General features: G+C 38.9%; 1 protein-coding gene across 7 annotated transcripts in view; it reads left to right on the forward strand.

Moving 5' to 3' along the window:
* The window catches only part of SATB1 (SATB homeobox 1), a 76,379-nt gene that overhangs the window by 14,603 nt on the left and 38,248 nt on the right, over nt 1–23,528 (forward strand). For all 7 annotated transcript variants that reach the window (XM_072854015.1, XM_072854011.1, XM_072854010.1 and 4 more), the window contains 2 exons: nt 14,144–14,255; nt 16,866–17,320. In XM_072854015.1, coding sequence (XP_072710116.1) covers nt 14,144–14,255; nt 16,866–17,320 — 567 coding nt within the window. The remainder of the gene's footprint in view (nt 1–14,143; nt 14,256–16,865; nt 17,321–23,528) is intronic.

The following is a 23,528-nucleotide window of genomic DNA, read 5'->3' on the forward strand; positions in this document are numbered from 1 at the left end:
CGTATGTTTTTGAACATTTAGATGTACCCCTTATCTTGAGTTCCTGTAACCTTTCCCATGAAAGGAAGATAACAAGTCACCTACCAAACAAAGAGATTGTAGAGATTAATTAGTATCTGGGCACTGCCTTGAAAATATGGCAGTGATCAAATGACATTGACTTTCCCACTGGTACTCTCTCACCTGAATCTTTTCTACAAAAAGATTTTCTAAATGATTGTTGTTAGTGTGTTAGTATTCACAAACAGGCTTGGGGTTTGCAATTTTTTTTTTTTTTTTTTTTTCCCCCCACTTTATCAAACCACTGCAAAAGCACTTCTGAAGCAAGGTACTCATTCTTTCTCTTCCCCCATAGTATAGCTAGCCTAACTCTCAGGACAACCAATAGCCAGTGCATTATAGATGAGAAAATCCAGGCCTGATGTGTAGTAGAATCTCGAATATCATCGTTTATTATGTTTTAAAATATTTTGTAGGGGACATGCAGTATTTCCATGGAATATATCCAGAGTCTGTGATACTTATGAACATAGTAATTTACATGCATTGTATTACTGTTTTGGATTTTTTGGAAGAAATTTGTGTGCACCCCCCCCATGTCTGTAATGTCTTTTGCATAATTTTGCTCTTGATGATGAGGGAATCGGATTTTTTCAGTTAGAGGGATATACGCTTGCATTCAGTAAAATGTATGCGCACACAGAACAAGTGCTGGTGTGATACCGAAGTCTGAATACTTTTGCACTTGTGATAACTATAACTATCCTGACTGCACATTGATCAAAATTCCGTGCTGTAGTGAATGACTGCCTGCATCTGACATGGGCACAATACAGATCATATACTTTCTTTTTTGTTCAAATATCCTGCCCTGAATTTGCATGCTGTTTTATGCAGACATCGTGCAGGCTTTATGTGATCTGGCAGAGACGCTAGACAGAAAGCTTACTCGGAACATCGGTGTTTCTCAGTTCACCTGATCTGAAGGAGCTGGCCATCGTAGAAATAAGCAGCATAACAGAAATCCTCTAGCATTTCCTTGCTGCTGTTCTGACTCCCCCACGCCTCCAAAATTCCAACCAAAAAAAGTTGCATTTGCTAAAATTAAAATTTCCAGACCTATAAATAATCAAGGAATGATCTATTAAGAGTTGCCAAAATGCATACTTTTTATAAGCAATTCTTAATTCACGCTTTACAAACCGGAAAGGTGTTTTTTGCTCTCCCCTTTCAATTTTACCTGCCTAGACCTGAGATCAAGTCCTTGGATTTCTTTGTTGCTTGTGATTCTCTTCTCTCCTTATCTCCTCTTCCTCCTCCTCCCCTCCCCCAATAATTAATAACCTGAGTAAGGAATGCAGCTCCTTTTTCTGCTTTAGAAGTTACTATACTTTAGATTTTAAAGTTGTCATTAATTATTCCAGGGAAGTAAATCCTTGAGGGCCTGGGCTCAGGTTTTGGCAGGCAGGGCCTTTCAACCCACCCCTCAGTTGCTCAAGAGCATTCACTCTGATGTCTCTTCAAGCTGACGTGGTATCTGGATTTTTAAAACATTTTCAGTTAACTATTAAAATTTGTGCCTGTGATTTTTAGTCATCCAGATAGAATGGGCAGTACAGAGCTTCTTGCTGACGGGATGGGGAGGATGAAATACACATGTTGGTAGAGCTGTGTGAGGACATCTGCAGGATACTCAACCTTGCAATTGCCTCGTGTTGATCACTGATTTATGTTCTCTAGATGCATCTAAACACTCTCAGTGCTAAAGCTATGTCAGTCTACAACTGTTTATCTAGGCAGTGCCCTATTGAAGGAGAAAATACATAGCTTTTTTTTTTCTGCCTCTTCAGTAGAATTAACTAAGATGAGGATGTCAGAGTCACTTTCAAAATAGTTATGGGGCCTGGACTTACTGTGGGGAGGAGGGGAACGTACCTTGTTTCTCAAATAAATGCAGTTCCTGACTTCAGAGGACTCTGTAAGGTATCAGTGTGTCCCTTAGTATCTGTTCTGTCATGGGGTCTTGTGTTTCTGCTTCTGAGAAAGTGGAGAAGAGTCCAATAGAGGGATGGTGCTAGTGTCATTTTGTTATTACTATTATATTTTTTTTCCCCCCACCTCTTAAGTCAGCTGTATGGAGATATAAGCAGCTGTCTTCTGCCAGGCTCTCATGTGAACAAAGTACAAAATTCATGCTTTTTAAGGGAATGACATTTTTGGGACTGTGCTCCCCACTTTGTGTGCTAACCACTTGGGATTGTGTCTCAGCAGTTTTGAGAACTGTGTCATGTGAACGATTATCTGCATCATATGGACTTCAAGTTTTAGGGAAGTGACAGAATAAAAAAGGAACACAGGACATTTTCTTCTGATATGTTTGCCTTCTAAAATGTGTACGTGTTGTAGAACTGAGCCCTACTTGACTTCTGTTTTCACTCAGTGGTCCTGAGAATGGTATATAGAATAACTCACATTTTAAATGTTTGCAGTGATGTTCTTTTTATATATATATATATTTATAACCATGCTTTTTTTTTCTTTTTACATTTAGTGGGTTAAGAGGCAGTCACGTAATGCACTGCTACAAAATTCTGTATTCATTCATTCATGTTTCTCTCATACTTCTTAACGCAGTCATGGCCGAGTGTGAACGCTGATTTATTTTTTTTTTTCCATAACTTTATTAGAGGGTTAACAAACTACTCCTCCAGTGTTCTTTAAAGCAAGATTGCAAATAAGTCTTTTTTTTTTTTCTTCTTATTGGCAAATTGTTGGCTGTAGAGTACTGCACAAGTATAAACAACATGAGAGATCCTTTAACATAACATGAGAGAGCCTTTAGACGCTTTGCTCCCTAGCTTTGGAACTCATTGCCAATTGAAGTAAGGAAAGCTCTGGCTGTTGGGACTTTTAAATCTAGACTTAAAAGTTATTTGTTCTGTTTAGCATTTTTAAAATGATTCTATTAGGAATTGTATGTGCTTCAGTTTTAATTTTAACTCATAATGATTGTAAAGCACCCTGGGATGCTTGCAAGAAGGGCGCTACAGAAACCCAAGATTGTATTGTACTGTGTTGTAATGTATTGTATTATTACATGGTGCTGGAGTTGGACCACGGACAATTCATATAGAAAGCATTTGAATACTTAGCTAAAGATAAGGAGTGCGTGTGGGGGGGTACTGTCTCTTCTTGCTTCTTTTCCCCCTTTTCTGTCAGTTATTTTATTAAACTAAATTAACATGGCAGTTATTCCCTAAGAAATGCCAGCATAATTTACTGCTGCAAAGGGGCTCAAAATGTAAACCAGATGATAAACTAAAAATAAAAAAGTCCACATTAAGATTTAATTGCACTTCCCTTTCTATATTACGTTCTTATGTAAAATACATTACAAAACAGTACTTTCTTTATCACTTCCTTCACTTTTAACTGAATTTCATTAACAATAAAGAAATATATTGTCTCTGTTTCAGTAATGTCACTTGACAGTTAATCCCTTAACTTGATGTACATGTCTTTAAGATTTTTTTTTTTTTTTTTTTAATAAAGAACATGATAGCACTGACTGGAGCCAAGTATTGCACAACCATGTGATTTGCAAGTTTCCCAGCTCGCAGCTTTGCCAGTGCAGGTCAATTCACACCTGCCACACTTATGCCATTCTGGTCCTCATGTTGCTTTTCCTCGGTGATTGTCAGAGGTAGAGAGTTGTGCGTGCAGCTCCTTCCTTCCCCCCTCCCTCCCTGCTCCAAATGTGTGGTAAACCTTGTGCATTGGAAGTGTCTGCTCAGGAATTAAATGGAGTTTAATTTCTGTCCATTAGGAAGCTGCTATCCACATCGCCAATTAAGCCTTCTATTTAAAGGGTGAGGAGATACGTACGTCTACATCTTAATCACTGCTGCGACTGGTTTGCAGAGACCTTCCCCGACTGGTTCAGTTATTACTAGCAGTGGTGGGAGGCACAGAGATCAGCGTGGTTATAAAACGTACCCAAAAGCTGAGCAAATTCTGTAGGTGCTGTAGCGTCACTGTCAGCAGATTTAAAGCTGAGGTATGTCTGTCTTAGGGGACGCAGGGGTGTAGGCATAAAGATGCGTCTGGAGAGAATTACTTGAATTGGTAAGAATACCTGACAGGAATGAAAGCAAATCAGGCCCTGCTTATTGAGAGCAATGCTAAGAGATGAGCAACTCTCACCTTGTCAGACCAGACTCCTTGCAGTGCTTGTCTCTAATCATCACTTAGAAGAAGAGAGATGCGTTTCTCAAACAGACCCTGAGCAAAACTCTCAAAGCTTGCTCCCTCTCCCCCAGTTCTTCTTCTTTTTTAACTAATAATTAGGTGCTTCCTTTTTATTTCCAAGAAACATGCTAGGAAAACCTAAGACAAGGGTGAGCTTTGTCTCTCTTTCCTTGGACACTTCCTTATGAAGAGCACAAATAGTATTGGTTTCCTCTGGTGCCTTGCAGCAGTGATCAGAGGACAGGTTTTTCAGGACAGCAGCAACCTCAGACCTGCCTCACTCCAAGCCATGGAATAAATCAGTCAAAAGGGAAGACTGCTGTTCCCCAGGGGTGGGAACACATGAAAGGTTCTCCTTGTTATACACCTGTCTCTTAATTATTTTTATTTTATTTTTTAAGTACTAAAATTTCCTACACCAAGAGTTGTAGTTCATTTGTAAGCTTGCGCCAGAAGAGGGGGGAAACTGCACTAAAGCATAACCTGTGTCTGGTGGCTATGCCACCTTTCCAAAGGATTTGATACTTTTTAGCAAACTGTTGTGGAAAAGAATGGGTTTTGTGATGATGAAAAACTGAGGCACATGCGAAGGACGTTAGTGTCAATGGCCTTTCCAAAGATGGAGAGGAGATTTCAGCTCCCGAAGGTTACCTAGCATGTTTGTATTTGAATCAGAATATCTGGGCTTTCTCAGAATTGTGGAGGTTTATTTATATATATGTATGTATGTATGTGTCACAATAAAATCCCACCAAAATATACTTGCCAGCTAGTATGTCCCCAAGCTCTTAAAGCTGTGTTCCTTATTCTGCACTTTTTGTAAGGAGGAGTTTTGTGTGCTAAGCCTAATCTAGCTACGTTTTTAAATTTATATATTTTAATATAAGGGGTAACTAAGAAAAAAATTTTAATAAATAGACCCTCAAAGTGCATGTGCATATTCCACCTGGAAAACTATCTGGCACATTTCTCTTTCGAGATACCTTCATCGAGTTTTGCATCTTTTTATGAATTCTTCAGAGCATCTATACTTTTCACAAACTCTTGTCAGTGAAAGGCAGCAACACAGAAGCGAAACTAGTATCTTGGCTAACATAGCTGCTTAAAATGTCACCTTCATATGATCTAACTTAGCAGAAGTTAAGAATCCATAGCACATTTCATGCTATAACTCAGTTTTCTCCTGGCATTTTTTTACATTTTTCTTAGGACAGGAAGAAGTTTGTTCGTGTGCTTTTAGCAGCATAAATGTCCTCACAGAATTTGGGTCTATATGATTAAGAATAATCAGAAGTACAGGTGGCTCATAAAGAGGCACATGGCCTAAAACAATAAATCTGGTACTTAACCATTTAAACAGAGGATAGGCAGGGGATATTACATTTGGCACTAGAGGGGTATTTAAGCAAGCAATCAGAAGCATGAGAGATGCACTGACTAGGAGCAGAAATTAATGAAGTTCAAACTAGAAGCTAGTCATACATTTAAAAAAAAAAGTATGTACCTAGTGGAGGAGATTACATGGGATGTGGTGAAAGATCCAGCACAAGAAGTCTTCAGGTCAGTATCGGATGTTTACTTTATCTCAGCCACAGGTAACTTGGCTGCATTCAGAAATTGCTAGATGAACTTCTAGGGTCTGTTTTTATGTAGAGTCCAAATAGATGCTCAAAATGGTCCCTTTTGGCTTTAAAAATCTGCAAAAACTTGTGTAGAAACAGGAGAAGAGATCAAAGAAAAGGCTTATCCTAAACACCAAAAGAAATTCAGCAAGACAACTGTTAGTGCTACTGAGTCTGATGACTTCTTGTCTGGACATTGTGCCTTAGGGCTCAACTTCATGCCAGACATCTGATGCTTTGCCTAGCAGAACAGTGGAATCCGAGAAGAGACTTGCTGAAAATCGTGTCCTATTTCCCAGCAAGGAAATCTTCCTTAACATGGTGGATAATGCTAAGCAATTTTGAAGAGCCTTTTACAAAAACTGTAGTGGAAAACAACCATCGCAGTTGGTTGAAGATAGAACAATTACAACATCTCTATCAGGAGAGAATGTATATACTTCATTTTTGTGGCAAAGTTTTATGTGCCCAAAGCTGTATTTAATGCAGTAATAAATATAAAATGTCCCCTATCACATGAAGCATTTGCATTAGGACAGCATTTGGAAGCATGTGTATTAGGATTAGCATTTCCAGATAGGAAACAAGTCAGAAGCGTTCTGACCTGACTGAAACAGAGTGGTTGGAAATAAAAGCAATCCACCTGAGAGGAAGGCTGAAGGTGTCTCCTACTCCGGATTTTCACCGGATCGGTCTGTGAGATCTCCAAGGCCCCACCTACCCCAGCCTTTATTCCTGTGCAAGAAATGCCGGGTTGCTCTGTCCACATTTGTTGTGCGTGATCTGGATTGTCCTCCTGGGCTCCAGCTTCCTCCAGTCTCATTCCTTGTGTCCTGAGGAGAAGAGGTGCGCGCAGGTATGCAGGCTTCATGTAGCGCATTGCCTAGTGTAGGAACAGCAGCAGCCTGGAGAGGGAAATGGTTGGGGCTGAGGACCCTGTCTCCACGTTACGGGACTGGGAAGGAGGGATGGAGCTTACCCTGGAGTAGCTCAGCTCTGGTCCTGTGGACTTGAAGTCCAGCCAGGGTTGGAGCACGGCTTCTGGGTTTAGCTTCATCCAGCAGAAATTCTGCCTGTGTGCCCCAAGATGGCTTTGTGATGGGCACCGAAGTAGGAGCAATGGGGAGAGCCCTTGAAAATGTACGTTCCCAATTTGAGCTAAAAGAGCAGTTTAAAGCAATCTAGTTACTTTATAAAAGCTTTTTCAGGCAGTTTCCTGGCTAAAATGGATAGTGCTTTCCTTACCCATGGAGCTCTCTGGTTTCAGAGCTCTTCCAGCAAAGGCACTTGCAGAATCAAAATCTTAGGGTGCAATAATACACCCCTCAAAATATAGGACTGTTTTCATTCTGTGAAGTAAACAAAGAATTAACTTATTAATTAATGATTGTTTTGCATTTTATATTTTATCCAGGTTGATTTTAGGAAGTGTTTAGCCAGGACTTTTACTACTAAGTACATACCATTTACAAATAGTGTGCAATAAAAATCAAGATTCTTAAAAAGATTCATGTTGGACATCTGACAATGAAGACAAAAATGTCTTATGTCTCCTTATCTTTTATAGGTTGAGGTTGTGACTTCTTTTTCTTTCTTTTTTTTAAGTCTAAGGCACTATGCCATAAACCTTGTAAAGCAGTTATGAAGTTCTTCAAATCTGAATTAACATTTCCCACCTACCTATCTTTCCCTCTTCTAAGCTTTTAACCTTTGTAGATACAAGACTAGTATCTTGGGAAGCAGTTTTTTATTTGAGCTTTATTTATATCCGTCAGTGGGAGATGCTCGGAAAACATTGGGAGAATGCTGCTCTGTCATGCAGCAACTGGGAATTTACATTACAAAATGGTAAAAATAGTGCAAGGATCAGTTCCTTCAGATGCTGAATCCTCATTTCTGATTTTCAAAATCTTCTTGCGTGTGGGTATATTTCTATACATATATAAATACATGTGTGTATATATATGTATATATGATTGGGGTTCTTTTGTTTTATATCTTCCCTCATTACATTCAGTGTAGCTTTACGTTTACATTAATATGTACATTTATAATATTTAAAGACAACATAAGGCAGAAAAGGAGGAGGAGATAATTTAAGCTATGCAAGGATAGGAGAAAGGAGGAAAGACATGCTTGTGTATTGGAAGAAAAGCTTGTGCCGTCATTTTCAATCTGCCTTTAGGTAGTTTTAACTTATATGACCAGCATTTGCCATGCAGATCCTTACTTCTCCTGACCCTGGCAACAGTATGGAGGTCAGATAGCCATCCAAGTGCAATGCCAAAGGCACAAACAAAAGTTTTTTTTCTTCTCTGTCCATCTGTGGGTTTTTCCCTTATCCTACGTGTTTATAGGGCATATGACAACAAATTCCATTGCATTACATGCTATAGTTCAAGGTAGCACACCAAGGAATTTAACATAATTCTTCATATGCAATTAAACTGTCCATTTCATGATTCCTTGTCCAAAAAACAGCTAGTGGCTGAATATATTTGGTCTGCTTTTATTCAGAGTGGCAGATGATAACTCTCTGCCATACCAGAACACTAGGAACAACGTTTTGCCTTGGTTGGGTTTTTGCAGTACGTGGGCTGGCATAGGCTCAGGCAGGCTAAAATCTTTGATTTGGGGATAATCTTGTGTTACCTAGTTGGGGCTTGAATGTTCCTTTCTCATTTGAAAAATCTTAACGTGGAGTCTCCTGAGAAATAAGCACTCCTAAGAGTTCAGTTTGCATTAAAACTGATGCTTGTGATTTCTACACAAACAGAAGCCACTGATAGTGGTTAGGATCGGGCAAACAAAGTTCCTCTGTCCTTTATGAAAAGATCTCTTCCCCCCCCAAATATTTAAGTTCTGTTCTGCAACTTTATCACTATTCAAACTACGTCTAGGGACAAAGGCTGGTAGCTTTTCTCTTTATCTTTTTTTTTTTTTTTTTTTTTTTTAAAAAGGCATGTTAGGGTTGCAGCATTGGCACATGCTACCCTGCTGGTGTCTAGGGATGTAAAGTGGAGGATTTATGGAAGACAAAATAGAATAGAGCCTTAAAAGTTTGGCTTTAAAAAATGGAGCCAGTAGTTTGACAGATTGTTCAGTAAATGTTCATTTTATTGAGAATTATAAAAAAGGTGCTTAATGCCTCTGTGCCATTAATATAATACGTTAAAAGGTTACTGTCAAGATTAGTGTTTCAGCTCTGAAAATTGACTGTAAGGTTTATGGGCAGCACTGTTCATATTCTGCTTGGAAGACGAGGTATCTTCTACTTACCACTTGACAAAACCATTATGTTGTTACAAGGCTTTATACTGAAAAACTTGATAAATAGTAAAACATAAATAAAATCTCATTTGAAAAGCGGGAGAATAGTTCCTGTCTGTCTGTCTTATAGCCAGATTTAGCAGATGCGGGTTTGAATGTAAAACAGTTGTGAAAATAGCCAGTGTCAAACTAGTGCAAAATTAAACTTGTGGGGTGTTCTGTTTTCAGTGTCTGTTATTGTTGAAGTACTCCATTTCAAAAGCATGCATTCCTTCCTACAGAAAAAAAATCAGATTCCTTAGTTGAAATTAATTAGCATTCAGAAACCAGATAGCATGTTTTTGGGTATTCATGAGATCTCTGTTTGAAAAAATGTTTTTAACTTGTAGAAATGTGTTGCAACACACAGATGGGAAGAAAAAGAAAAAAAAAAATCTCTTTAGCAAGCACTGTGTGTAAAAGGAATATTACATTTTGCACGCTCCTGATTACCCTGTGTAAACAGTTTTTGACATCTGTCTTTATAGTTTTCGAGGAGAGGAAGACTTTGTTAAAAGAACCATTTTTATACAGCAGTCACCATTTCAGTCTTGCTTTACCTGTATTATGAAAGCAGATGGTCTGCATGTCTTTTGAATATTTATAACTATCAAAAACAATCTCTTGCTATTCACCCTTAGGCTTATGAGATGTCAGGACTGTTCTGGTTGAAAAAAAATCATCTTGGGTGTTTACAGAAAGAGGATTACATTAAGCTGAAATGACTATACATTTTCCAGTTTAATATTTGTCCATCAGCTGTTTAATCGTATTTAGATAATTGTGTAAATAAGTTGTTGCAGCCCTTGCCCCTTCCGCTGAGCAGGCTTGAAGCTTTAAACACTGATGAATGAGTAGCAAAAAAGCTTGGATTTTTTTTTTTTCCTAGTTAAACAACCTGGAAGGCCTAAATAAGTTTTGGTTACAATGCTCCTTTTGAGGGAAATGTTTCATTTGCAAAGGAATCCCCAATATCTAATTCAGCCGAGTTGTTTTAGGAAGCTGCTGTGTCTGTTACTCTCCGCTAAGTCTGTTAGCATGTATTTGTTCTGTGTAAATACTGCAGCCCAACTACCCCTTCATGAGGCATGAAAACAACCTCATTCTGCCCATATAAAAATAATTTTAAGGTTATTTAGGGGAAGTTTTGGGACTGTGGGGGTTAAAAGCTTTTTTGACTGGAAGCTGAGCAATCACTGATAACAGATTTTGCTGTGGTTGGTTGATTTGGCAGAAAAGCATGAACAGTTTTGGTTTAGATGATTGAATTAACCTGATTAACATTGTTTTTGTTGTTTTGCAAAAAGGACAACAGTATACTTTTAGCGATGATCGAACAGTACTTCACCTGGTTGGAGAGCAGTGTTAGAGGCAGTGACTCAGAAATGCCTCCCTTGTAGCACCTGCAGCAGTGGCTGCAGCGACCAGCCGGCGTGAAAGGCTCGGGTCCTTCCCGTGTCTTGTAGGACGCACCTTGCATTAGATTCTGGCACAATATGAAAGGTGTCTGATGCTACCGTTTTATCGGGTTTTATTTGATGGGCATATGAAAAGAGTTCTGGTTGAGATTTAAGATATTTCCCCAGGGAGTTCCCCAACTTCTTTGAGAAATGATGGTGTCTGGTTTTCAAATCTCTGGTATTTAATCTTCCTGAGACAATGGGATTTAGTTCAAACTACGCTGGGTGAACCTCAGCTGAACTTCAGAATGAATTCTACCCCTACCTCCACACAGTTATTGGATGCCTAATTATAATTAACTTATTTGGCTAAAAAAAGAGCACTTGGGCTGCAGCAGATGGTATCATTCCAGAATAGTGGGATTTCTGTGAAGGTGGCACCATTTCAGATGAGATCTCCTGATTCTCAGAACAGGACTGCAAGTGATGTGGTTGGGGGTGGGGAGGGATGGAGAGAGGGGAAAGAGGGAAATTTGGGATCTTGAAGTCTCGCAACTTACTTTCAATGATAAACTTAGAGAAGATATGTTAAGACTGCGGATCTGTGGCCAGTTTTTGTGTTCTATCAATTTTCTTTGTGATGTGTGAAAAAGAAATCAGATTATGAGTGATAAATGTGACGCATTTGAATATTTGTATGATATATTTATATTCGTCATCCTTGTTCTTGGAAAGCATCTGCCTCTGTGCATCACAGATAAGGAATGCCTACGTACAGTAGTACCTGAATATAATGTGTTTCAAGTACAGTCATTTTCCTTTCGATTATTGATAAGTATAAGCCAAGACATGGGGAGTTCCTCACGTGTAATGACCCGGGAAATAAGAAAAACTTCAATATGCCTCCAGTCTAGATTGTGGATCTCTGAAGACCACTAACTTATAGGGTTAATCTTCAATTTTAGGCCCTAAGCGTAGTGGGCATTTGGATGTGTAGATTGCCATTAAAACATACAGGAATTTTACAGCAATAAGAATTATATAGGAATTTCTGCAGCAAAGTGCACCTCTCTGCACTGATGTGACTGCAGGTTTGATGACAACATAATAAATAAAGCATAGAAACAATGAAATTCAATGTTGTCAAGTTATTTTCTGAGTTAACAAGGTAGTAATATTTTATCTGGCTTGTAAAATTTTGCCTTCAGTGAATTAGTAAATAAATCATTGATTCCTCCTGATGAGGATTCTTAGCGTAGGTAATATCACTTGAATGTTTGCATGAAGTGTTCTCGAAGAAAAAGCAGGATAATTTTCATTTTAAAATGTGTTGATAATGTCTGTGGGTTGTTTTTTTTTTTATCTACTTTGAAGACTGGAATAAAATCCCAATATTAGCCATCAGAGCTTGAAATTCACATTGTGTCAAAGAAGCTAAAATTCCTAGCAGTGTTATTTAAACAGACCAGTCCCCTATTTGGTTGTAAAATAAAGTAACTGCATTAAATTTACTCCTGAAGAAGCAGGGGGTGTCACAAACTGCCATGTCATTGGCGTATCTTCTTTGTAAAATGACATGGAAGGGAGGACTAGGAAATCCTAGACAAATATCTTCCTCAACAATAAGTAATTTACTAAAATTATTATTAATATACATGTTTTCCTACTTACTAAAGTTATTTGGGCAGAAGACATCTGAAAGGGGCAAAGTAAAATGAGAGGAAACCACCTTGAAGTCTAAATGACATCCACAAAATAGGCACAAGCTAATATGGGATGGTGGCCAGTTACATGTGCAGTTCCCCATTTTGCACATGCAGATCTGCAGGTCTTGCATGTACAGTAACTGTGCATTCATATAATTTACCAGTTCAGATTCAAAGGACTTTTTAAATGATGCCTTATGTATCATGTGCCCATGTTTAAAATGGTTTAATCTGTAAAAGAGCTTAAACAATAATATTGTAAGTATTAGACATTAATGATACTACTATTACATTGGAAATTGAAATTGGATTCAGCTGAGCTTGGTTCAGGTCATTCGGGCTAAAGTTGCAGTAGTCTATTAAGATTTCATTCTCCTTTTATACCACTGACAAAAGGCTTCTAGCTAATTTCAGAAATGCCAGATTAATATCAAGGAATGGTAAGAATCTTGGTGATTCAGAGAAACATTAAAATAGCTGCCTGGTGAGTAGAGGGTATCCACATTTGGCATAAATAATACTGCCTCACTCCAGCAGTTCTGAGCCTCCACAAATAGCATGTTACTGAGTAATATGTTAGAAAATTGTTATAATAAACTTCACTAAGATCAATAATCAAGGTACTTTTACTCAGAAGCTGAACTAGCCTTTTAAAAGAAGACTTATAGTAATATTTATTGCATTTTTACTCCAAACTCTTTCTTCTAGTGGTTATTACAGTTTGTGTAACAAAGGGTTGATGCTGTACATCGATTTTACGACAGCACAGATATAGCTAAATGTGACATGCTGAATAGAAAAGAAACATAATAATCAGGGCTTTGTCTTCTTGACTGTCATTGTTTTCTCAATGCGCTGGACAATTCCTGTAGTTAAGCTAAAAGTAACTACTTTCCACATAGAAATCTAAAGGGTGGTAAAGTTCAGTCTATTGAAATTATATTTGCTAATTTTGTTGTTCATACATCATATACTGAGTATAATTTTCAAGTTGGAGCATTATCTCATTTTGCAAGGCTTAGTCTTAATTGATTTCATAAAAGAATGTACTGGAACTGAAAGTTTTATGCATTGTAAATTCCACTATTTTAAAATTGGTCAAAACTGAGCAGAAGGTAAATTTCTCACTGTAGCTATCTGATATCTCGAGAACCTTTGAGAAAAAATCATCTCTATCATCCTTTGGTCTATTTTACAGCTAATATTCAGTTACAGAATTAGACATGACAATAAGAGCTTTTCATAAGCTTGTTTCTGTGGATCACTTAAAATACCCTGTTTAGGAAAAGCAAGTCTGGGTTCATTTTGGGTTGTTACATACATATGTTATTCTACTATAAACCCCCTTATTTTATCCTACTAACAGGTCATTCAGATAAACTTTCATCCTATGATTTTCTGGGGTCTGCCCTGTGATAAGCGGCACAAAGGGAATGGGCATGGGTAACGTGGGGCATTGCTTCATTTTTGGAGTCAGTGTAGGTTTTGTATGCCTGTAAACTTGTGTGGGTACGTGAAGGGTCAATCAAATTTAAAAGCAGAAATAGTATGAACAAAATGCACTTTCAAGATTAGCATCTTCCGTCCAGAGCCCATCCCATTGCCTGATGTTTCTTGGTCGATAACTTTGTTCTTCCCTTAGTACATCTGCTTTTTTTGCTCCCATTTACCATATACCTTGGTTTGGTTTTATGCTCAATTAATGAGTTTTTTAAAAGGCTTTGGACGATAGGATTGAAAATGCAATATGGTTCTCAAACTCTAAAAATATAATGGTTTCAACAATTGAAATAATTTGTGCTTTGACTTGTACTGCTCTGTATTACAGATTTTTTTTTCTTCTCCCCTTTTCACACAGAGTATGATTTCTTCCATTGTGAACAGCACTTACTATGCAAATGTCTCAGCAGCAAAATGTCAGGAATTTGGAAGGTGGTATAAACATTTCAAGAAGGCAAAAGATATGATGGGTAAGCAAAAAAAAAAAAAAAAACAAAATTGCCATGATGGTGGATACATACCATTATGTGTCACGTTGAGGTCTGTCACAGTCATATAAGAAGCCAGGTCCCTTCATGATAAGTTTAGGATGCTTTTATGAGTAGATGTGGAAAGTACATATATAGTGAAAGAATTCATTTAAATAAATATTTGCTATTGAAACAGCCAAACTGACTTGGGTTGCCAGAGATGTAAAGCTGTCATTCCGTAAATCTAGAGATCTTCTAACGCCCAGAATAATTGTTTAAAAAACCTGTTCCTGGAACTGTGATGGACTGATTTTTTTAATGTATGTATTTTTTTCTTGCTTTGGCTAATGTATATTTAAAGAAACAGGCTTCTATAACTATCACTGCCTTCCAACAAGAGTGCTATAATTTTATAAATTCATATCTTTCTCTAACTTTGGGACCCTGATTTCAATTCATTGTAACAAATAGTTGTTATAACAATTGTTTGCTGCTTGTAGTAAGCACAAGTAAATTACTGGAGGAAAAAAAATCCATCAGTGGGACATATTAGCTCTGTAATACCTTTTATCTTTCTGTATTGTCCCTTTTTAAAACTATTTCTTAAACCTGCTAACATAATTTTGAACGCTTTATGTCAGAAAATTTCTACGTAGTTTTCAACAGAATGAAGAAATGGGACCTCAATTTGGATTGAATTTTGAGCTTGACTTAGCTTTCAGTATTTGAAGCAAAATCATTCATCTACCAAAACGGGTTCCTTGCCTTTTATAGCTTAAGGCTGTAATGAAGACAATGCATCACTTTTGTGATAATTGCTTGAATTACTATTCCAAGTGAATGGCCCACTTGGGTTGATCTCTACTTTCCGCTAGTGAAAAAAGGCAGCTTCTTTCCTTTATCTACTTTGTACCTTCTGTGCAACACTGAACCCTTCTTCTGAGACCACCAAAGTCGGTGGTAGGACTTCACTTGGTTTCGGGTGGTCTGCATGTGAGGCAGCACCTCCATGGCGGGGGTGACCTTTCCGCAGCATCCTCTCCCTCCTCCACTGCTGCAGCGCTCTGGCATGGGGCAACCCTTGCAAAATTTGCCTTACATGATCTGCCAAGACAGGTTCACTATCCATTCATTCGGGGACAGTGAGACCAGCGCATAGGAAACGTGCGCGTGTGTGTATTCCTGTGTCACCTAATGCTGGGGGGAGAGGCCGTGCTGCCCCCAAAGCTGCACAGAGGAGGAACAGTGGGTGCTCTGCTGGGGGACTGACCCAGGCTATGGGCACCAGACCTCTCTGCAGAACAACCCGCTTTTTTTTTTTTTTTTAAATTTAATTTCTGCCCATGATAGGACAGAGGGGGAAGGCAGGGCTGTGGGTGGGAATCCAGGTGCCGATTTCTTCTTCCAGCTCTCATGCCTGTGGAGGAAAGGGTGGGCTTGCACTGAATGACTGTTAGTGAAGATCGTAATTACTATGAAAAGCTCAGACGCTGCCTTTTTTTTAAAAACGTGCTTTACTAGTATAAGAAAAAAAAAATGCTACAACACTTTTGTGAAGATACTGGAGTTTTGGTTTTTAATATTTTCTTAAAGCTATTTCCAGACCAGCATTGCTAAAGCTCTAGAACTGAGATTGTTTAAAATGAAAAAGTGACATACATTGATAAAAAGGAGACTCCTTTACATCAGCCTAGAGTTATTTTATATTGTTTTATCATGCACAAGAGGGGAGCTGGAAGAACTCTTGTAGTTTAAAAAACTGTGTTGTTAATTAAAAAGGAGGGTGTGTCAAGGCAGATGAGTTAATATAAGAAAAAAAATCAACCATGTTGCAAGTCACTGAAAAAAACCATGCATACATGGTTGCAAGATAAAGCAGCCCATCTGTGTAATTTACATAAATTATACTAGTTCCTAGCAGTCCCATACAATTGATGCAGCATCTAGAAATTAGCAGAGCATGGGGAGGTCCACACCCCACCCTGCTTGTTACAGATTTCCAGTGGCTGGGAACTGCATATGTCGTGGCGGGGACACCATGGGAGGAACAAAACCAGTCACCGGGGGCTCCTCTCTCTGGTTGGGATGTGCTTTCCCCTAACAGCCCTCCTTACCCTTGGTGCAGAGATGCACTTACGGTTTCACCCGTGGTTTCCCGTCTCTCGTCTTTGCCCCCTCTCTAGTTGCTTGCTGCCTTGTCTGAAGTCCCCTGCGTCCATCGCTGCGGGGATGCGCTCTGCAGCCGCACACCTGTGGTTTGGTTGTGTTGCGCCTTTGCACAACTCTCAGGAAGTTACTCCTTTGCCATACGTGGTTTTGCCTCTGATGGCTGGTTCCTCCAAGGGCCCAATGATGATGATGGGCAGTTTGTTGGATGTTTGTTTTTTTTTTTTTAAATATTCACTACACCATTATTTGTAGGTAAATTTTGAAGGCAAATAGCCACAACAGTGATGTTATGGGCCTGCTGATCTAGGCTGGAGGGTACAGTAAGCTTGAACCTGAATGCGCCATGTTACATTGATTTTTATTAGTACGTTTTGCAAGGAGCATGAAGTTTGTGATTTTCAGTCTTATGTTGGCTTTTTCAATGTTTCTTTTCCACCGTAGTTGAGATGGATAGCCTTTCTGAACTATCCCAGCAAGGTGCGAACCATGTCAACTTTGGTCAGCAGCCAGTCCCAGGGAACACAGCCGAACAGCCTCCATCCCCTGTTCAGCTTTCTCATGGTAGTCAACCATCAGTTCGGACCCCACTTCCAAACCTGCACCCTGGACTTGTATCTACTCCCATTAGCCCTCAGCTGGTAAATCAGCAGCTGGTAATGGCCCAGTTGCTGAACCAGCAGTATGCAGTGAACAGACTTCTAGCCCAGCAGTCCTTAAACCAACAGTACTTGAACCACCCTCCTCCTGTCAGTAGATCCATGAACAAGCCGTTGGAGCAGCAGGTCTCAACAAACACAGAGGTGTCTTCCGAAATCTACCAGTGGGTCCGTGACGAACTGAAACGAGCAGGAATCTCACAGGCAGTATTTGCACGTGTGGCTTTTAACCGAACTCAGGTCAGTCGTCTTTTTTCTTATTTTTTTTAAAATCTAAGAGTCCCTTCTTTCTCTCTCTGTTTAGTAATTATCATCTATTAAGTCTCTCTCCTCATTTCTGCCTTGTCACTTAGCTCCTGTGAAGGAACCACGCTTCTTTGCAGGACCAGTGTCCGTGTTGATACAGTAAAGAAATCTTCAGTGATTGGTTTGTGGCAATACCCGCTGTTCTTACAGACACCTTGGTTCCTCTCCAGTTGTGGTGGTTTATGAATATCTTAAACTTAATCTTCCCTGGAGAGGACATGAGCAGCCCTATGCAGAACCATTCACAGAGTCACCCAACAGATTGCCTTTTGTGTTGCAAAGGTATACCTGTACTGACCACATGCATGCGCTGAACAACCTGTCTTCCTTCACAGGTGTACCTGAGGTGGTCTTTTATTCTTGTTTGCATTTATTTTTATTATTTTCTAGTGAAAGTCTTAATAACATCTTTTCAGGCTTCTGAAAAGATTAAAAAATAAAAGCTTTATTTTTAGATCAGCTACTCTCTTCATGTATTTTTGTAGTTTGTTGCAAAAACAGTAGTTGCTGAGATTGCTGATGTCCACGTCAGAACATATACTTCAGCTCTTCAATGCAGAAAAAACTAGCCCTAGCAAAGCTGATAAGTAACACTAAAATGTGTTATTTTTTACACCTGTTTTAGAAGCTAACCCTGTTATAATTTATTCTGCTCTATGAATTTAACTTAATGCCATGTTGCATGGAATTTAATCAAGCAGAAATTATGGAAGAAATGTCAGTATATCCAATGCAAATAATAAGATCTCAAAATTTTACAAGTCTGTTTTAACAGAACGTAAAATAGGAATTCTTTTAAAAGGAAATATTTAAAAAAGAAGTAGGTAAATTTGCTTTGATTCCACATTTTTAAACTTAAGGAACAAGTATTTGTCCATTGTAGAATATAGTAAAAAAAAATCATAATTTGGGCTTCTCTTGAAATGTTTCCTCCTGCATAGCTTAGAGAATAAAAATTCTGTTTCAAATGCACTGGTACCAGGTTTGAATCAGCATGTCATTTGTAATTGTTCTGAATTATTATTGCCTTAAAAATTTTTACATCCTCCTTTAGCTAAAAGAAAGTAGAGTCATGGTGTGAATTTTCTGTAGAGCTCTGTCTGTGTGCGTCTTCCCTCTTAACAGCAGAGGAGGTTTTCAAGATCTGGGTCTTTCATACCAAATTTCATGGGCTATATGAACTCATGCAAGGATTACTTATGTAAGTTAGGTTCAGGCAGTGTCAGTTGTTATATTTACAAATAAGTGACAGAGAGTTTCATTTCATACAATGTTTAATATTTTAACTATTGATACTATAAAGTATTGAAATAATAATAGTAGCTTCAAGTTACCGTGGTTTGCAGCTGCCATCTTACCTGGGCAAAAAGCCAAGCAAATACTTCAGAAAATAAATAGTTTATTAGATATTTACTTATTTCTCAGACTTGCCTAAAAGCAGCTTGTTTTCTGTCAGCTTCCTCCCCCCTCCAAAGTAATTTGTTCATTTTTTGTCAGCTGGTTTTGCATACAGCTTTTGGTCTCTATCATTTGTGCATGAACAGTATTTGTTACCTGAAATACAAGGACAATTGGTTCTGACTGGACACTGAATTTATATGACACAGTATAAGATGCTCTTGAGATGTGATGAATGCAAGTGTAGAACCAGATTTCTAGTGCAAGTACTGATTCCTGATTATTATATATTTTTCTTACTACAAATGTTATTAAACATTTGTTTGAAGTTCAATTCTTCCACAGACATTGTGGTTAACCAGCTTGGTAAAATATGTTCAAAGTGACCCAAAACTGGGAGGAAACCCCAAAATGAACGTTGAACACAAATCCCGTGAAGAGATATGAAATATATATGTAATATATTTTGGCAATTTTCAACCAAATCTACTTCAAAGAACACAGAGTAGTATCCCTATATCCTACAAATTGTGTTAGCTAGTCAGATTAGTATTTGCAGTTAGCTACATACGATTTTGCAGTATTTGGTATGTATTGTGGCAAATGTAGGGAACAGAAAGGAAAAATAATAGGAGCCTAGGCAGTATTAGCCTCAGTGTTGCCAAGAAATATCTCAGCGTACTTTTAATATGAAGAGAAGCCCCATTGAAATCCAGAGGAGTTTGTTGTAGGCACATTTCACCTTTGCAAAACTGAAAATTGTTAATTGTACCCACAGTAACAGCTACTGTCCAAGTATAAATACAGGTAGAGATGCCTGTGATTCTTATAAGAAAGCATTTAAATTTGTTTTGCTTGCTGTACTTCAGAATTTATCTCAGGTTATTCAAGGATACATCACATTTAACTAAAATTAGGGCAGCACTTTCATAACTGATGATATTTAGATGTTATTTTCTAATATTGATGTAATATCTTTTGTGTTTTGTTTTGGTTTGTTTTTTTTTTTGGCTAGAGCAAGTGAAAATGCTTGTTTAAATTCATCTACTGTTTTCTGAGATAAAAAGCTAACTCAGGCTTACCACTGACATTTTTGAAACTGTCATAAGCATATTTGAGCCGTGTCCAGGGACCATATCATGCCATCAGTTTCTAAAGGCAGAAGATCTCACTGAAATAGGTTAGGAGTTCTGCGCAAAAAAACTCTGATGTTGAGATATGGTCTCAGATGAGGGGAGAGATTTTCTTTCAGCGTAAAAGTTAAGGAAGGAAGTGAATGATAAACTCAGAGTAATTTAGCTTAATGTTTTGGCAATAAAAATGGACTTTGGTTGAATTGGGTGAAGGTGTTGGCATCTCTTGTTTTACAGCCTTGTGCTCTGCAATACGAATACAGAATTTGGTGGGGGGTTTGGGTGGGAGGAGGGGGCTCTACCAGCTTAGTGTGGTAATTCAACACTTGGCCCTAATTTCCAAGAATTTTTGATTTGGGGGAAAAATTGACTAGAAATATTTCTGCTTCCTCCCAGCCCAAAGGAAAGAATTTGGTAAAATTACTTCTGAAAACTAGGGTGTCTATTTTTTTTAAATTATCATCTATTTATAAGGCAGAAAAAAACCCCTCAGCCACACCTCAGAAAATTAATTGAAAGGGTTCCTTAAAATCTTCTTGGATAGCTTCCTGCCTACCCTTAACTTCAAAATGGTAGTTTCAAAAATGTGTAGTTCTCAGGAACGTGCCTTGCAAAGTTTAATCAAAGAGGAGTCCAGAAAGCTATAACTTGAATGAAAATTAGCATCTATACAAGCACAACAGAACAATTGTTGTAAGGAGCAGAAGTGGTTTCGGAGGATGGAGCATCTCTCCCCGTGAGAAATTTCACAGTGGTCCTTCTAGGAAGGCTTCAGAGCGCAGTGGGGTCTGCAGTGTTAGTTGTCCTTCAGCAGTTGCGATTCCAGCTCGCTGGCTGCAAAGAAACAGGTTGAATCCTGTTAGCACTTCTTTGTAGTTAGTGCGCTATGGAAAAGTTTGTTGAGTCAGGATTTGTGCTAGCAGATGCGAGTTTCACGTCAAGCATGGTTACCAAACGTGTGTACCACTCTGTTTGCTAGGGTAATTTCAGTAAATTGAGCTGGTTCTGTTTCGGTTGCCGTTCGGCCGAACTAATAAACGTAGTATTTTTTCCAGCTGATGTCAATGCGCTGTGCAGACACCTCCGCTCTCTTGAAAGAGCGAGTTCAGTTTTTTCCTGCACTTTGGTGGTCAGAAAACGGCAATTGTCATCAGCTCGGGTGGCACCGAGCAGCTGCGGGGCGACGGCACCAGTGCATCGGGGCAGCCCCCCGAAGCATGGTGCCCCGTGCCAGCCACTGCCACAGCCTCCCCTCAGCAGAGAGGCTCAGCCTGCCCTCCAAATGTGCAGTTAAACTGGGAGGTTCTCTACTCTGTTTTGCTCTTCTTGAGAGAGCTGGAGCAGAGCATCGGCGTTTGTTCGGCTGAACCACCTTTGGAGCCCTAAACAAATAAACAAACTCCTCTACCATTTCTGTCGTGCATTTGTAAATGTAAACATGAGTCAGGAAACGGAAAGCTTGGGTTCCCACAGGCAAGTCTGACATTTGACTTGAAGGCGTAGCTTAACCTGGTGCATGGCAGGGTGACATGTACGTACGAGCAAGGAATCGTGTTAGTCATGGTTGTGGTTGGAACTGTAACTCGGGGCTGCCTGTCTGTGTTTGTGTACACTTTCAACCATAACATTTGCTGCATGAACTCGGGTGCTGCTGTACAGAGGTGACCTCTCGGCTCCATCTTCGCGAAAGGAGGGGGAGTGCTTTTTGCTGCTTTTGCCATGTCTGACTATTGTAATTTTTCTTCTTCCCACCAGTGACAGTTTTTCATCTCAAGGTTTTTAAGTACTTCTCAGTGTTTCTGCCAGATACCTTTTCTCTCCCCCTCCTTTCTACTTCACCCCCATGCTTGTTTAAAATATTAGCTGCCAGGATACATTGCCTTTCATTCATGTATAATGCCTTTTCTCATATGTGAAAACTTCTGTGTATTTAGGATTGTGCTCATGCTAATTCTGGGCAATTGCTATTTCGAGGGAGAACGCTTGGATGCAGTAAACGGCTCTGTGTAATTTTAAAACAAAATCTAAGTTTACACAAACCACCTTCTCAGGCACCTTTTTTTTTTCCTTCCACTTTGTCTTTGGCACACTTTATTTTCCAGTAAAATGAAAAATGATGATGGATTATTCAAAATTGATAACAGTAATGGACCATCATGTAATGTTTTATTGAATTTGAGTTCTGTAAATTATGTGGTAGAGAGAAATTTGCCTGCTTAAGTATAACAGAAATTGCCACTGTATTCATATAATTCTTCGTAGTGTAATTTAAGAAAAAGCACGCTATCCATATCACTGTTGAATAAAAGGTAAAAAGGTGCTATTACACTATCATGACAGCTCTCCTCTTGCTACTAAACGACATAGATAAATGTGTCTGCTTAGAACTTCCTTGGCAGGGATCCAGGCTTGTGAATAATCTCCCACCTGGACATGGGATGGGAGCACCCTGCAACAGGGAGGGATAGCGTTTGGGGATGTTCTGCATGTTTTGGGGAGGTTTGGGCAAATTGCATTTTTCTTCTGGGAGCTTTGAAGTTCTATCAGGCTGATAAAATCTATTTGAATCAGTGATTACGTTCAAAGAGGAGACAAACTTGGGGGCCAGACAGGCAGTGGTTTTGTTCATATTGGCAGACACTTTCGTTTATCTCCAGTTTTAAAGAATTCATAATTAGCTTTTGAAAGCCCTGGTAATATTTATTGAACATTTTTGTGCAATTAGTAATGAATTATACTTGTGATGACGTGTAAACTTTCTTTTTTTCAGTGAGACCTGGTAACATTGTAAGAAAATACATTTCCAATGCGAAAAGAATACAAGGGAGGAACAGAGAGGAGGACTCTGAGCCTGACTGTTTATAAGCTCTATGCAAAAGAGCATTTAGCTTTTATGCAACCTGAGGTACAATATCAGGAGATCACACCAAGACTTGTATCTTGGCAAACCAGTTCAAGCCTACTAAAACGAACAGTAAATCTGCACGTCAGCATGGGGCAGGATGTGGGAGCTGATGTCTTCTTTCTAGGATTTTCCCATTTTACATCTTGTCTAACAATCTTTAGCTGAAGTTTGGTGCTCAGAAAATTGAAGCAGTAGCAATGAAGTAATATTTGAAGCAGACAAAACTGTATTGTAAGACTTTGCCTGCACCTGGTACTCCACCTTTTTTTTCATGTTATTTCCTCACATATTCTGACCTTTAGGTTCAAAGCTCCTAGAAGCAAACACCTCCTCCTTGCTTTCTCCCCACTCTCTCATCTCCCCTCCTCTCTGTACATCTGTGTCCTCTGTTCTGCTCCCAGCTCATGCAAAGAGTCATGGCAGCGATGGGGGAAGGAGAGGGGCTTGAATACTTAATGGCATTTCTAATCACCAAGAGGTGTCCTGCAGCAATGGTTATACTGACAAACCCAGGAAAAATACAAAAAACAATTTTCTTTGTTTATGTATTTCACTGAGGGGGGGAAAAGTTATACAAGAAAAACAGCCTTTTCTGCTTTTTTTAGCTGCCCACTATGTGGCAAAGGCTTATACGAGCAAATATTTTCTATTATGGGCTAAGGTATTTTTCAAGGACATTTCCTGTGGCTGACAGTGGGCTGGCTGT

This window comes from Ciconia boyciana, chromosome 2 (genome assembly GCF_034638445.1).
Source record: "Ciconia boyciana chromosome 2, ASM3463844v1, whole genome shotgun sequence".
Taxonomy (NCBI): Eukaryota; Metazoa; Chordata; class Aves; order Ciconiiformes; family Ciconiidae; genus Ciconia; species Ciconia boyciana.